Source organism: Rhinopithecus bieti, unplaced genomic scaffold, assembly GCF_001698545.2.
Source record: "Rhinopithecus bieti isolate Rb0 unplaced genomic scaffold, ASM169854v2 scaffold_315, whole genome shotgun sequence".
Classification (NCBI taxonomy): domain Eukaryota; kingdom Metazoa; phylum Chordata; class Mammalia; order Primates; family Cercopithecidae; genus Rhinopithecus; species Rhinopithecus bieti.
Window position 1 is genome coordinate 1,153,465 of NW_016803481.1, and position 16,264 is coordinate 1,169,728.

A 16,264-nucleotide genomic window follows, 5' to 3' on the forward strand; every position below is an offset into this window, starting at 1 on the left:
TCTGGCCCAGCCTGCAGTGACTTCAGCCCGTTCACCAGCAAGCATGACTGTCCCCACAGTAAATGGGACTGTCAGTAGCTATCTCTGTGGGTCACTCTGGGCACCAGGCACAGCACCCAGCACGTGGCAGCTGTTGGGAAAGCATCATCACCACCTCCCTTCCTAACTTTAGGGGCTGGGTTTGGAGGAGGGAGTCCAGTTACACCAGAAGCATGGGGGTCAGGGACACTTCGGCCCTTCCCCCAGCCTGTTTATGACCTAGAGGCCACCAGGAACATGCCTGTGGTCAAACCACGTTGAGTTTATTGCCTCATTTCAGCAAGGGGAACACACACCATGGGTAAAAGCAAGGTAAAAAGACCTTGTAGGAGTCAGGCTGGTATTCGGTGATGCACGGGTGTTCACGGAGGTGAGGCGTCACCCTGTATTGGGTGGCATCAGGATGCAGGGTCATTCTGCGATGGGTTTCTTAACTCATTGTTATCTAGAACACAGGAATAATGGAGCTGGCATAGCAGGGTGTTTGCTCCTGCTGTGGTCAGGACGGTTCTGTGTTCTGCGTTCAGGATGATTACAGAGGGGTCTTGTCTTTGGCCGGATCCATCATTGACAGACAAGGTGTTGGTGTTCCAGGAAGTTGCGTTCGCACAGCAGGAGGACACATGGCTTTGCTGTGGGTGCCAGGCCGGCTCTTGCTGATACCAGGTCAGGCAGAAAGTGCCAGGAGAGGCCCGGTCACCAGGACTGCTTTCCTCTTCTCAGGCCCACTTTCAGCTAAAAGTGGAGGAAGTTGGGCCACAAGGTATTGATTCACAACACCCAGAACTTCATAGCTGCCAGGATTTCATTCATCAGGAGGTTGTCCAGAGAATGTCCTACGTAGTGGGAGCTGAGGTTGGTGTCTCCTGCTCCTGCTGCTGCATGGTGACTCTTGACATTTGACTTGACAGTGGTGACAGCATCTACACAGCACAGTAGGTAACCTGGCTTTAGTACAAATGTTTCTTCAGCTAAAAGGAAATTAGGACTGTGTGATTTCCTGTGACAACTCTGGGTAACGGGTTTGCATTTAAACTGGTTTATGGAGCTTCCAGGGCAGAAGTTGTGTCAGGGAGAGGTTGGGGGCCACCTTTTTTTTTATTGTTTTGTGACTCCTGGATATGTGAAAAGGGAGACAGTATTCTCAGAGAAGCACGATCCACTGGAATGGGCGTTTACATACCTGGCAGCTCTGCCAGTTTGTCCTGACAACAGTGGGGATGTGTGTGTGTATCTGGTGTGCCTAGGCCAGGGTCCCTCGTCCCTGGGCAGAGACTGCACTGGGAATCAAAGCACACATCAGTTAGGACCGAGCAAGGTCTTTTGGTTCAAGGCGGGTAGCTCCCTTGAGTTGGGGGAATGTTTCCTGCCAAGCAGGCTGCAGCAGCCCCCAGGAGACAAGCTGAGCTGAGCAGTGGGCGAGGACTCCTCCTGGTCAGAGGGGCTGGGCCTGCTGGGGAGCATTGCAGTCTCAGTCTATAGACCATTCACGGGCCTGGGGTGGGGCCGTGCGCTTGTCTCCTGGGTGCATCTCACACCTGGGCGTTAACTCGGAGCTGATTCTAGGGTCCCGGGGTCTATGCCAGTCCTCTCCACTGTGAAGTCACTGTTTTTCTCATTGTATTAAATCAGTACCTTGTGGGGGACTCTTTGAAACTATGTATATACCTGTTCTCCCTCACAATGGTATCTAATATTTTTAGCATTTATTGACGATTCTCATCTGAATAAGTGGTGAACTGTAATGGTTGCCAAATGGTGGCTTTGGCTTTTATTTCCTCGTTTGTTTCTTGGCATTTCGTTGTAAAGAAGAGCTTTCTTTTCTCCCCCACATATGTATTTCTCCCTTATTTACCTCATCTGCCTCTGCTGAAGCTTGGAGCCCACCCACAGGGTCCATCCCAGCCTGCCCCTCCTTCCACGGGGCCCCTTTGACCTCCGTCCCCCATATGTGCTTCCTGGCTCCCTCCTGACCCCCTGGCTGTCTCTGGGCCCTCAGCGCCCCAGCCGCCGCCTGTCTCAGCAGCTCCTGTGTAGTCTGCATTGTAAGATTTCTTTCTCGTACTTTCTGTAGAACCAGACTTCTCCTACCTGGAAGCCCTGGCTCCTTACCAGCCGCTGGCCATGAAATGCATCTACTGCCCCATCGACACCCGGCTGAACTTCATCCAGGTGTCAAAGCTGCTTAAAGAAGTGCAGGTAATGAAGGCCACTGCTTGTGCCTTCACATAGTCATGTCACCTTGGTGTGGCTCATGCTTGTGTGGGGTGAAGGGAGAGAGGCTGCATTGGATTCTTGTCTTCAATTCTCACGCATCTACAGAATGCTGGGACACATGCCAGCCCCCCTCCACACTGAAAAGGAGTGGTCTTTACACCCTGACAGCAGTTTCCATTCTAAAGAAATCAGAAGTGGAAGGGAAAGAAAACCATCTGTGTCCACTTAAAAGCAAATCCTCTCACCCCTGCCAAAAAGAGTCATTCTAGAAACATATTCACTAAGCTGAGACAGTGGAATTGAAACACGTCCTGGGGCCATGGCACACCTGTAGGCTGGTACCACAAACAGTGCTGCTGGGTTTGGGTTTTGTGGTAGTTTTTGGTCATTTGTTTCACTTCACATTTTCTGCCCTGGAGAAAGGGGAGAAGTAGCTGGGGTACAGTGTAGACCAGGAGAATCCGCGCACAGGAGGAGCGTGTAGCAGGAAGGCAGGGCCACAGAACCACTGTGCTGGCTCAGCCACTGCTCGTTGGGTTTCTGGCTCTTGGGAGAGGCACTGGAATTGGCAAGGGGGACAGCTGACTGGCGAGGAAGAGCTCTCCCTTTCCACTCCCTGGTGTTCCCAGGAGTGAGATGAGGGCCGAGGGGCCCAGCACAGCACCTTCGGCCTCTGGATGAGAGAGCTGTGTCACAAAACTCTAAGACAGGAGAACGAGAAACAGAGAAAGCTGGAGAACCCCCGGAAAGCCCCAAGAGCAGATTCTGGTGATTATTAATGTGCTTGCCCAACAAAGAAAGAATATTGGCACTCTCTAGGCATGATGAGAGCAGACAGCAAACGTGGGGCCTGTCTGCAGTGATTCGCTACCCCACTGTGTGCTCATCCACATGTTAGAAGCAGCGGTGAAGGGAAGGGCGTGTTGCTTCTCATTAACTTCAAATCCCAGTCCCTAAACCAGCTCTTGACCCCCCTCTCAGGTGCTAATCCTGGAAACTGGAGGCCACCTGGTCTCCACTTTAGGCGAGGAAAACCTGGGAGGAACCATCAGGCTGCGACTGTGGCATGAGATGCTTTGAGACAGGTCAAGAAGAGGAGCAAAGGGCAGTTCGAAGGAGAAAAGTATTAGCCCTAAGGAGCAGGTGCTTTTGGAAGCTCCGCCCAGTCAGCCTGGTGGAAAGCCATATTCATCAGGAAATTCAGGGCTTGGTCCGAGCTCTTAAGTAGAAGCAGGGAAGACACAGTGCCCCTGTGGGCTGCCAGCATTCCTTTTCATTTGGGTGATATTTGTGCAAAGGAAAAATTGGTTTACTAATCTTTTTTTCTCAAGATAAGGGACATTTTGTTAAAAAAAAAAAAAAAAAAAACCTCTGCGTATGCTGCTTGGTCGTACACAGTGAGCATATGACCTGAGCAGTGTCCACTGCCTAATACCAGTCCACCTGCAGATCCAGCAGAAAGTCGGAACCCACAGCTCCTGGTAATTAGCCAAGAGCTTATAAAAGCAGACATGTGGGAATGTTACAGAAAGACCGTGCCCCCAGCAAGCCCAGAGACTGTTGGGAGCAGACACATGGAAGTTACCATGAAACTTACGTAAACAGTGAAAAAAAAAAACGAAAACAAATGCAAGCTGAGGCAGCTTAGGGGTTTCTGAGATGTTTCTTCTGCCCCAGTGCCTTCACGTTCCCTCTCCTCTCTACGGTTCATTGGGCTTGAGAGGATGAAAGTTCACCTTGGCCTGGAAGTGGTGAGCCTGTGATGGCGGGGAGTGGATCGGGGCCAGAAACGGGCCTTCTGCAGGGGCCACTGTACTTCACACCTCCTTTCTCGCCTGTCCCATTGGTTCCTCAGCCCCTGCATGTGGTGTGTCCTGAGCAGTACACCCAGCCGCCCCCAGCCCAGTCCCACAGGATGGACCTCATGATCGACTGCCAGCCCCCCGCCATGTCTTATCGGCGGGCCGAGGTCCTCGCCCTGCCCTTCAAACGCCGGTACGAGAAGATCGAGATCATGCCAGAGGTGAGCCGTTCTCCTTCCTAGGGTTAAACTAGAGCTTTCCAGAGGCTCTTGAAGATCGTGCAGGGGTGGCCTTCTTTTGGATTTATGTCAAGTATGAATGAACCAGGCTGGGCGCAGTGGCTCACCCTTGAAATCCCAGCAATTTTGGGATTCCCAGGTGGGTGGATCACTTGAGGTCAGGAGTTCCAAGATCTGCCTGGCCAACCCAGCCCAGCCAACATGGCGAAACCCCATCTCTACTAAAAATACAAAAAAATTAGCCAGGTGTGGTGGCACGCACTTGTAATCCCAGCTACTCGGGAGGCTGAAGCATGAGAATCGCTGGAACCAGGAGGTGGAGGTTGCAGTGAGCCAAGATCACACCACTGCACTCCAGCCTGGGCAACAGAGTGAGACTTCAAGTATGAATGAGCAAAGAACATGGACCCTTAACCAAGTAACCGGGAAGAGGGGGGATTTTCAGGGCCTTCTTGCTTTTCCAAGTAATAAAGTAACAGCTGTTAGTCCGTACCTAGCGTTCAGCACTGTGACCCCTGGGCCACATCATGGGCCAGAGCCCTGGGGAATGGAGATGCTGACACCCGCTATGTCCCTAAATACCATAGGGTGGTGACTTTTCTCTTCCTTCCTGGACCTCAGTTATGAGTGTCAAAGTTCGCTGAATTCAGAGGTAGATGGGGGAGATAACAGGAACCAAAACATAAGGATTGTAAACTTGGTTATTTATATCCTCTTGAGCATACTTGCAGGTTTTGGTCTATCAAAGTCTAAGTATTTTATGGGTCTGTGAACTCTTAGCTTCAGTTTTAGCAGGGAAGAAGCAGAAAGCATGCTGTCCATGTGGAACAGCTGTGGCATGCTGTGCTTGGGCCCTCCTCTGAGAGGGAGAGACAGGGATACGGCCTCTCCTGAACGACAGCGTTGAGGACGGTTAGAGGATATCTCTGGCTTCCTTTCACCTCTTGAGGCAACTTGAATGTGTTTTCAACAGACAGGAAAAAGAAATACAAAAACTTATTGTTAAAACCAGTGTGCCCAAACTTCTTTTGGAGTTTGAGGTTCAGAAATGGCCTCCAGACCTTGGGTTGGAGGTCTCGGCTCCTGAATGTGACTCATTTCCACAAGCCTGGAGAGGCTGTTAGGGACCACTAGGTGCCATCTTTAGGGCTGTTTAATGTTTACTACGATTTTTATTATTTTGTTATGATTTTGTTTTTCATTTTCTCTAGATGTGTCTCTGGATTGTTTTTGTCTAGTATTTTACAGGGGCTGGGATTGACGGCCTCGGTTTAGATTCCAACTCTCTAAGCCAGCATTCCTTACACCTTTTGGTCTCAGACATCCTTACAAATAGAACTCCAAAGAGGTTTTGTTAATGTGGGTTATGTCTATTGATGTTTGCTATATGAGAAATTAAAGCTAAGACATTTTTAAAATATTCATTTAAGAATAATAAAAACCTTATATGTTAATATAACTAAGGGATAAAGACAAAAGCAAAAATCAGTCCCAATGCCAGGGATAAATGTTAAGATTTTGATGTATTTGCCTTGTCTGCTCACTGTGTGTGTGCATACTGGAATCACACCTCATAACACTGTCTTTTTCACCTAACAGTGAGTGTATCATTAAAGGTATTTTGGCCAGGTGTGATGGCTCATGCCTGTAATCTTAGCACTTTGGGAGACGGGTAGAACATGAGGTCAGGAGTTCAAGACTAGCCTAGCCAAGATGGTGAAACCCCGTCTCTACTAAAAATACAAAAATTAGCTGGGTGTGGTGACACGCACCTGTAATCCCAGCTACTTGGGAGGCTGTGGCAGATAACTGGTTGAACCGGGAGGCAGAGATTACAGTGAGCCAAGATCATGCCACTGCATTCCAGCCTGGATGACAGAGCAAGACTCTGTCTCAAAAATATATATGTATTTCAGCTGGGCACGGTGGGTCACGCCTGTAAACCCCAGCAGTTCAGGAGGCTGAGGCAGGGGCGAATCACTTAAGGTCAGGAGTTCAAGACCAGCCTGGCCAACATGATGAAACCTTATCTACTAAAAATACAAAAATTAGCCAGGCTTGGTGGTGGGTGACTGTAATCCCAGCTACTCTGGAGGCTGAGATTGCAGTGAGCCACAGTTGCGCCATTGCACTCCAGCCTGGGCAACATAGCGAGACTCCATCTCAAGGAAAAAAAAAAAAAGGTATTTCAAAAGCTTCAGCTTTAATGGTTGCACAATGGTCTGTCATAATTTAACAGTTCCTTTATTCATAAATTTTCATTTCTGGTTTTTCTGTGTTATAAATAACACTTTTAAGAACATCCTTTTACATAAATCTTTGTCCATATATGTTTATTTCCACAAGAAAATTTTCTGAAATTAGAATTTCTGGGTCAAAGATTATGAACATCCCTTTGTGGCTCTAGGCTATATATTGCTGGCTTGTCCTCTAGAATGAGTGCAGTTTATACTCCCACAGCAGAGCTGGAGACAGCTCTTATTTCTGCCTCCTTGCTAATACTGGATGTTGTCCTTTTTTAGTTCTTTTCCAATTTTATTCAAGTCTTTTCCAGTTATTTAAGTATACACTGATACCTAATTTTAAATTGTCTTTTTTTTTTTTTTTTTTTCTCAGATGGAGTCTCACTCTGTTGCCCAGGCTGGAGTGCAATGGCGCGATCTCGGCTCACTGCAAGCTCCGCCTCCCAGGTTCACGCCATTCTCCTGCCTCAGCCTCCTGAGTGGCTGGGACTACAGGCGCCTGCCACCATGCCCGGCTAATTTTTTTGTATTGTTAGTAGAGATGGGGTTTCACTGTGTTAGTCAGGATGGTCTCGATCTCCTGACCTTGTGATCCGCCCACCTCGGCCTCCCAAAGTGCTGGGATTACAGGCATGAGCCACTGTGCCTGGTCGTATGTCTTTTTTTGAGACAGAGTCTTGCTGTGTTGCCCAGGCTGGAGTGTAGTGGTACTATCTGGGCTCACCGCAACCTCTGCCTCCCGGGTGCATGCAGTTCTCCTCCCTAGCCTCCCGAGTAGCTGGGTTTATAGGCACGCACCACCAATCCTGGCCAATTTTTGTATTTTTAGTAGAGATGGGTTTCACCATATAGGCCAGGATGGTCTCAAACTCCAATCCGCCCACCGTGGCCTCCCAAAGTGCTGGGATTACAGGCGTGAGCCACCACACCCAGCCAAATTGTATGTCTTTGATCATTAATGGAGATAACTGTCTCAATCCAACTTGCTACAGTGATTGCCTTTAAAATGAACATTATGGCCAGGCACAGTGGCTCAGGCCTGTAATCCCAGCCCTTGGGAGGCCAAGGCAGGAGGATCAGTTGATGCCAGGAGTTCAAGACCAGTCTGGGCAACACAGCAAGACCCCCATCTCTACAAAAAAATAATTTAGCCAAGCGTGGTGGTTCATGCCTTTAGTCCCAGCTACTGGGGAGGCCGAGGAGGGAACATCACTTGAGCTCAGGAGGTTGAGGTTGCAGTGAGCTATGATCACACCACCACGCTCCAGCCTAGGCAACAGAGTGAGGCCCCATCTCAAAAATAAAGACTCCTTCAGTCTTCTTGGAGAGTATAGAACGCCAGCCCAAAGCTCCCACCCCAGCCTTGTGCAGGGAGGAGGCGGCCCGAAGTGAAGAACGGGATCTGGCGCACACCCTGCTCTTCCGCAAGGGCCGCTTCACGCTCACCATGGGCAGTTTTCTTATTTCATGAAACAGGCCTCACGTACCATTTGCCAATCTGCTTAACTATCCTAAGCTGCTTCCTCTGCCTGTTTGTTACTGATCTTCATGTTTACATAATGGCCTCTTGCGTGTTTTTGTTTTTAAATAAAGGTGGCTTGGCTAGGTCGAGGCCTACATGTCTTAAAACCCAAGCGGCTGAACGCAGCCACAGAACACTTAAGAAGGTCAGGCCGCATGGCAGGGGCACCCAGCAGGTGCAAGTGGTCAGAAAGACACCACCCCCCAGGTCAAGCCGTGGCTCCCACCATCGGGAGAAGTCAGACTTTCAGGAAGCAGAGAGCTCCCTCAACCCCCATGCTGCTGTCCCTGTCCTTCCTGCCACTGCTCACCTGGAGAGGGAATGAGGGTGAACTAAAGGCCAGAACGAATGAAAGGCTGCACTTGGTGTGTCACCGGGGAGACAGAGCGAGACTCCATCTCAAAAAAAAAAAAAAAAAATTGTTTAAAGTTACTTTGTCTTTGTAGACTGCAGTGATGTAAATACAGATTAAAGGAAGAGTAACGGTCACCATTAAAGACCCCAGCCTGAACTGTGCCCTTTGCTTTCAGCTCGCAGATTCACTGGTGCCCATGGAGATCAAGCCTGGCATCTCCTTGGCAACCGTCTCGGCCGTGCTGCACACCAAAGATAACAAGCACTTGCTTCAGGTAGGGGGTGCTGGGTGGGAGTGGAGGGCACCCTCTCCCCAACAAGAGACCAGACCACCTAACAGATTATATTTGAAACAGCACTTCATATGCTTTTTTGAGATGCAGTCTTGCTCTGTCGCGCAGGCTGGAGTGCAGTGGCGCAAGCTCCGCCTCGCAGGTTCACACCATCCTCCTGCCTTAGCCTCCCAAGTAGGTGGGACTACAGGTGCCCGCCACCACACCTGGCTAATTTTTGTATTTTTAGTAGAGACGGGGTTTTACTGTGTTAGTCAGGATGGTCTCGATCTCCTGGCCTCGTGATCCGCCTGCCTGGGCCTCCCAAAGTGCTGGGATTACAGGCGTGAGCCACCATGCCCGGCCCATGAATTCTTGTTGAAGAATTATTTCCCTGGCCATGTGCCTCAGAGAGGCTGCTTTGCCCAGAGATGAGGCCGCACATCATCCCAAGGGCTGCCACAGGCACATTCCATAGGGGAGTGCTGCCATGCAAGGCAGGGCAGCAGGTGCAGTCCTGCCCTTGGGGGCTGGAACCGGAGGGCACCTGCATGAGGCTGTGGCTGCCCGAGATCCTGGCCCTGCCACTGACCCGCACACAAGTGGGTGGCACTTCGGCTCCAGGGCAGGCACTGCATCTTAAGAATTCCTTTCAGATCTGGACTGTGTCACTTTTATGCCATATGTAGAACTGCTCCTAGCTACCACTTAACGTCTGTTAGACCCTGTGCTGGGTCCTTGACCCGCCTTGTCTTACTGAGCCCTCAGAATTCGCTGCTGTCATCATTTTGTAGGCAGCTTCTCTAACACTGGCCAGATGGTGGCAAAGCTGGGGTTTCCCACTTTTGGTCTGACCGCACAGCGAGAGTGCCTAGCCACAGGGTCATGACTGTACCTGCAATATGACACAGTGTATTGTGGAGAATTTACTCAGCAGATACTGAAGTGAACCACCTGAAAGTTTAACAGTGGATCTTGATAAAAGGCACAGATCTTAGCGAATAAGGTGTTGGTCGGGTGGACAGCTGAGCATTAGAGCGTGTGGATATGGGGTGCCCGGCAGCCAGGGAACTTGAACTGAGTGCCAGCTGAGGAAACCGGGCCAGGGCTCTGTGGCCTGTGAGGACAGGATAGTCTCAGGCTCTCAGTGTGGCCTGCAGTGGCCCCTGCTGCTCAGAGGAAGCTCATGAAAGCCACTCTTTCCTTCTGCTCTAGCCCCCTCCTCGGCCCGCCCAGCCCACCAGCGGGAAGAAGAGAAAGCGGGTGAGCGATGATGTCCCGGACTGCAAAGTCCTGAAGCCTTTGTTGAGCGGTTCCATCCCCGTGGAGCAGTTCGTGCAGACCCTGGAGAAGGTGAGCAGGTTTCGCAGGCGCCGTGGAAACTCCACACGTGGCAGCCTTTCTCTGGCTCACTATGGCCCCCTGGCTGCAGGGAGTGGATGTTGCTGCTTGTCACTTAGTCCCCAGTGTCCTGTGGCATCTGCTTGGTCTAAGGTCCTGCTGGGAGACCCAGGAGAAAGAAAGTGGACTGAGGAGTGCCCCATCCTTCCTGCCAGCACGAGGTCACCAGAAGGCCTCTCCAGACTGAAGAAAAAGCTGCTTCCACACACAGATGTGATGAGTGGGGCAGGGTAGGGAGGCCAGGACAAAGGAGGACCCGGCCCTGCCACAGCCTTGCGCTTCCACGGATGCCTCCTTGCTGTCAGAGGGGAGCCAAGGCTCCAGCTGAGTGTCAGGATTTGCAGGAGTCCATGGAGGGAGAGGACACTGGCCCTTCCCCTCTGTCTCAGCAGCCCTGATGGCTGCTTCTCCCAGACATGAGATTTCTTGACTAGGATTAGAAGAAAAAAAATATCTAATCTTAAAGGTTATAATTTTGGCTTCAGTTACAGGACTTCAGAGATGACTTTATTATTATAGAGTCCTTGATAGGAAGGAGAAGGAATTGGCTAAAGGTAATACTGTTCATGCTGCTGCTTGCAAGAACTGCAACAAATTATAATTACATGGAAGGAGATTTCTACAAATTTTCTATCCAATGTAAATATGACAATTACGGACTTTCAAATCTTAAAAGACTTTCCCTTTCCTAGGATTGGTTTTCTCCACCTGTTGTTGATTTTCCCATAGGGAAAAGGCTCTGGCTGGGTGGTTGCAGCTCTCCTCCACCCTCCTCCATGACCTTGCAGGGCTCCTGGGCCCTATCGATGGGCCTCAAGCTGGACTTTTTAAAACTTAAGATGAGGACCTTCTGCCTGGCCCGGCCTATGTCCTGACCCAATATTCCACCCTGGCATGCCCACCTCGGCTCCTCTATGCAGGAGGAGCAAGCACCTGTCCAGGTCCCTAGGGGAGCCTGCAGCCATGAAGTACAGGTGCCCGCCCCACACCGAGGCCCTTCACCTGCTGTGTGTCTATTTCAGGCACATGCCTCCTTTCCATGTCACGTCTGATTTGGAAGGAAATTCTGTCCTTAGCATTAGCAATAGCTGAGAAAAGTTTGCTCTGCTGCCTTCTCTCCTTCACTCTTGAGAGGGCTCTGCCAAGTCCCACAGTCAGGGGTATCTTGGTGTCACCTGGCACTTTCCTGGAAGCTCAGAGAGCTGCAACTTAGGAGGGAGCTTTGTCACCAGGGGACGTCATGGTGCAAGCAACTGAGCGTCCCAGACTTCTGACCATAGGGCTTGGACGTGCCCTCAAAGAGCTCACCAAGCTTAGGCAGGTTGTGGAAATTCTCTTCTGTTTTGCGTGAGATTTTGCATGTTTTGGGTCTCTTTTCAAGTATATGAAACTATTGCTATCAAAGGCCCTATAACTAGTCTGAAGAATTATGTTAAGGCGTGTCAGTTTCTAGAAAGTTCGGTCAAGTCTGTGAAGTGCTGTTTGTAGAGCTCACAGCTGCAGTCCGCCCACCCCGCTCTTTCTTTTCTTTTGGAGCAGCACGGCTTCAGTGATATTAAGGTGGAGGACACAGCCAAGGGCCATATCGTCCTGCTCCAGGAAGCTGAGACGCTCATCCAGATTGAAGAAGACTCGACCCATATTATCTGCGACAATGACGAGATGCTCAGAGTGCGACTGCGGGACCTTGTCCTCAAATTCTTACAGAAGTTCTGAGTGGGCCATCTGAGCCACTCCCTGAAATCCTGCAGGCCCTCACTGGCTGCCCTCAAACCCCACCTGACGAGTGGCATGAGAGGCCATTTACCATGTCTTTGTGGTGTCCTCAGGCTTAAGGAGTGAAGAGGTGGCTCTTGAGGGAAATGGTCTGGACTTACTCCCAGCACTGTTTCAGGCAAGAACTTTCCCTTTCAACTTCAGGCTAATTTCTTCTCAACTCTGGCTCTCTCGAGGAGCTGAAGGGTGGCAGAAGTGGAACAGAAGCAGTTTTCCAAGAGGCTCATGGGGGCCAGGGAGGCGGAGATGACCGGCTGGCTGTCTCACATGGGTCCCAGGCCTCGGGCAGGGGAGCCAGCCTTTGGTTTCGTTTACTTGCCTACAGTGCTGCACCCAATAAGATGATCCCAAAATATGGTAAAGTGAACCCATCTATCTGCATTTTATACTGTGAGCACATTTGTTAATAAAAACTTATTTTTATATAATTAGCTGTCCCCGTTGAATCTACAATCTATATATTGATTTAGTAGCTGAAAAAATATGAAAATATACAGACAGCATGAACTTAGAAACCACCACAGCAAATTGAATTTTGATGTGTATGTTAAATCATATAATTTGCAGTTTATAAATAAAGCACAAATCTGTTTCTTAAATTGCGTAAGAAGGTGCTCACCTTTAAGCTGTGGCTGCATGGAGAGTGATGTAGGTCGGTACCCCAGCCTCAGGCTCCACCTGCGCCACCTCTCCCACAGAGCCTCAGTCTCTGCGTTAAACCGAGTGTTACTCACGGATACCCTCAGAACCACTCGTCACAGGAAGCTTTCAGACAAAACCTCACAAAAGACGACTGCTTTTGAAGTGTATAAAACCAACAGTTGCCAGGTCAGATAGCTGTGACACTTTGTGAGTTTTAAGAACAAGTCTCAGCCCTGGCAGGCCATGCTAGGTAGTACGCCCAGCGCAGGCTGTTCTTAACTGTCTTGGACTCATTGAAATCCAGTCAGAAGTCAGTCCTCCAACTCGGCTGACTGCTAAACAGCACACAGGGATTTAGTGACCCGATAAATACATAACATGAACAGCTGCAGAACTGACTGCTCTGCTTTATGGTGCATTATCACTTCTCTTGGAACGATCATATTGGTGGGAATGACTGCTTCAGTTTGCCATCTCCGACCTTACCAAACCTGGGCACAGGAATGCTTAAGCAGGTTTCTATTTTCCAAGGTTTGGGTCCACTCCAGTCAAGGGATAGGCTACGGAATAAACAAGGCTTCCAACCGTGGGGCAGGACTGACATTACAAGAGATTAATGTGCCATGGCTATGAACATTTAGTGTTCTTTTTAGAATTGCAAATAGGCATCCCAGGCAGGCATGCTTCCAACAGAACCTTTGAGAGAATCAAGCAAAATTAAATTTTAAAAACATCTGAGGGCCAGGTGCGATGGCTCACACCTGTAGTCCCGACAATTTGGGAGGCTGAGGCGGGCGGATCACAAGGTCAGGAGTTCAAGACCAGCCTGGCCAACATGGTGAAACCCCGTCTCTACTAAAGATACAAAACCAATCAGCCAGGCGTGGTGGCACGCACCTGTAATCCCAGCTACTCAGGAGGCTGAGGCAGGGCAATCACTTGAACCCGGGAGGTGGAGGTTGCAGTGAGCTGAGATCATGCCGTTGTACTCCAGCCTCGGCAACAGGGCAAGACTCCATATAAAAAAAAAAAAATCTGAAATGCAAAAACAGTGTAAGTTAGAGCTCAGGAGAAGCCAAAAATGGTTGTTTTATTTAAATATCCTAGCATTGCTATATAGGAATGATGGGATCTGTCAAGCCTGTCTGCTGTGAAAGGGCTTGATCAGAGAGCCCAGTGCTGGTCCCTTGAGGGGGGCTGCAAAAGCAGCAAGCAGTAGGAACAGGTGAGTCAGTGGGTGCCCAATGAGCAGGGGGAAACTTGGGAGGTTTTAATCAAGTCATCACCACCCACTTAGTGGCAATAGTCAGAGGCAGGAAGCAGCAAAGACTCATGCTTTATAGAGAAGAGAGAAAAATCCAGAGCCGGCCTTTCCAGGTATGAGAAGAGCAGTTAGGAGTAATTGCCTAAAGTTCAGGTATTTGGATACCATGCCAGGTTGCTTAGAAGACTCAAAAGAAGTGGCATGAGCGGCAGACGTGGCCTGGCTGTATCAGAGATGCGGCCCACTGACACTTAACTGATACTGACTGACATTGACACCAACCTGGTGAAGACTCTGACATCCAGAAAAGTTTGTACTCAAACCCAGTGGAATCCTAGTGATTAATTGAAAACTTAACAATAGTGCAGAGACCTCATATTATTTAAGTCTTAGTACAAAGTGATATATTAGGTATCTATTGCACAACAAATTACCCCAAACACAATGGCTCACGCCTGTAATCCCAGCACTTTAGGAGGCCGAGGTGGGCAGATCACGAAGTCAAGAGGTCGAGACCATCCTGGCTAACACGGTGAAACCTCATCTCTACTAAAAATACAAAAAAATTAGCCAGGCGTGGTGGTGGGCACCTGTAGTCCTAGCTACTCGGGAGGCTGAGGCAGGAGAATGGCGTGAACCCAGGAGGCGGAGCTTGCAGTGAGCCAAGATCACACCACTGCACTCCAGCCTGGGCGACAGAGCGAGACTGTGTCTCAAAAAAACAAAACAAAAAGACATTTCTCGTCTCACTGTTTCTATGGTCAGGAATCTGGTGTGGTGTGGCTCAACTGGTCGACCCTGGCTCAGCGTCTCCTCTTCACATGGCTGCAGTCAGGTGTTGGGTGAGGGAACAGAGGTTAAGTAACTTTCCGCAAAACAGCCAGTGAGTGGCTTCTGCCTTCCCACAACACCATGGGTGAGTATCAAGTCAGCAGCTGGCCAGGAAATGGAAATCTGTCTTTTAGGCCATTGCTTTTCAAGTCACATGTACTCCATCTCTCCCGATCCCTGGAGAGCTTGAAACTTTTGGCCCTCACAGTTGTCCTATAAAGGTGTTTCCAAACTGTAATGAAGTATCAACAGAAACAAGAGTGAAGAAACCTTTAAACCTGCATAATGACATATTAACAGGAGCCAAGCAACCAGTGGGAAGGAAAGGAGGACACTTTTCCTCTGGCCCTGAGTCCAGTTTTTTTCCTGAAGCCAAAAGAAGTGAATGCTGTCTCACTGCTTCAGGCCATCTATAAGACGGCAGACAACACTTAGCTTCAAATGCACTGCAGTGGAACTACACATAAATAACAGTAGTCTTCTTTGAATCTAAAATAGAGTGGAAATAACCAATGACAATCCTGGAGGAAGTCACAGATAAATCCTGGAGACCAGCAGTGCTGAGCTGAGCCGGAGGGTCAGTCTCACTGAAGACTCGAGCCAGCGTCCGTCAGGAACTGATCTTCTAAAGATCAAATACCAGAGTCTCTACTGCTCCTTGGCAGCCCATTATGGCTTTTAATCACATCATAAAACGTTATATACATGATGGCCAGGTGCAGTAGCTTACACCTGTAATCCCAGCACTTTGGGAGGCCAAGGCGGGCGAATCACAAGGTCAGAAGTTCAAGACCGGCTTGGCCAAGATGGCGAAACCCCGTCTCTACTAAAAATACAAAAATTAGCCAGGCATGGTGGCAGGCGTCTGTAATCCCAGCTACTTGGGAGGCTGAGGCAGAGAAACCCAGGGAGGGGGTGGGGGGATGGAGGTCGCAGTGAGCCAAGATCACACCACTGCACTCCAGCCTGGGAGACACAGCATGACTCTGTCTCAAAAAAAAAAAAAAAAAAAAAATTTATATATATATATGCGTGTGTATATATATGTGTATGTGTGTGTATATATGTGTATATGTGTATATATATGTTTGTGTATATATATACACACACGCACACACATATTAAACGTAAACTTCTGAGTCTCAGGACCACAGATCTTTGAAAGGGGTGTAAACGCCCATCTCCTTAGGCATGTAGAATGTTTCTTGCTTCTCTTATGTTGGCATTGCAGGCCATTGAAAAAAGAAGTGCGTAGCCCCCACGTAATGGTGCTTGTGTTAGCAGGATGCACCCTTTACCTTTCTCTACAATAAACATTCCTAACCCATGTGTAAGTCTCCCTGATGTAGTTACCAAATCAATCACCAGTAAAAAGTAACTTCTCATTCTGAGTTACCAAACACATTAAGCTTGCTAACTTTTTGTTAAACTATCCAATATTAAGTTTTTACTCTAGTAACTATTCACAGTTGCTTCACATACTTTGGAAATAATGGCCTTTCATTTCACAAAGCCTTTCCCAGTCATCAGTAAGCACCTTCCAGTCATCGGGGGCATTAGTCGGCACCTGCTCACATATTCGGTGTGTTGTGCTGTCTATCATGGCTTTAGCTCACCATCACAGATAAGCCTTTCTCCCAGACTTACAGCTAGAGTGGAGCA

At 49.1% G+C, this 16,264-nt stretch overlaps 1 protein-coding gene across 1 annotated transcript in view; it reads left to right on the top strand.

Moving 5' to 3' along the window:
• Positions 1-12,293, top strand: part of INTS9 (integrator complex subunit 9) — a 123,452-nt gene extending 111,159 nt beyond the window's left edge. The window contains exons 14-18 of the mRNA XM_017884571.1: positions 2,114-2,238; positions 4,112-4,279; positions 8,593-8,691; positions 9,904-10,041; positions 11,629-12,293. Coding sequence (XP_017740060.1) covers positions 2,114-2,238; positions 4,112-4,279; positions 8,593-8,691; positions 9,904-10,041; positions 11,629-11,805 — 707 coding nt within the window. The 3' untranslated portion in view covers positions 11,806-12,293. The remainder of the gene's footprint in view (positions 1-2,113; positions 2,239-4,111; positions 4,280-8,592; positions 8,692-9,903; positions 10,042-11,628) is intronic.
• Positions 12,294-16,264: the final 3,971 nt, after the last annotated feature.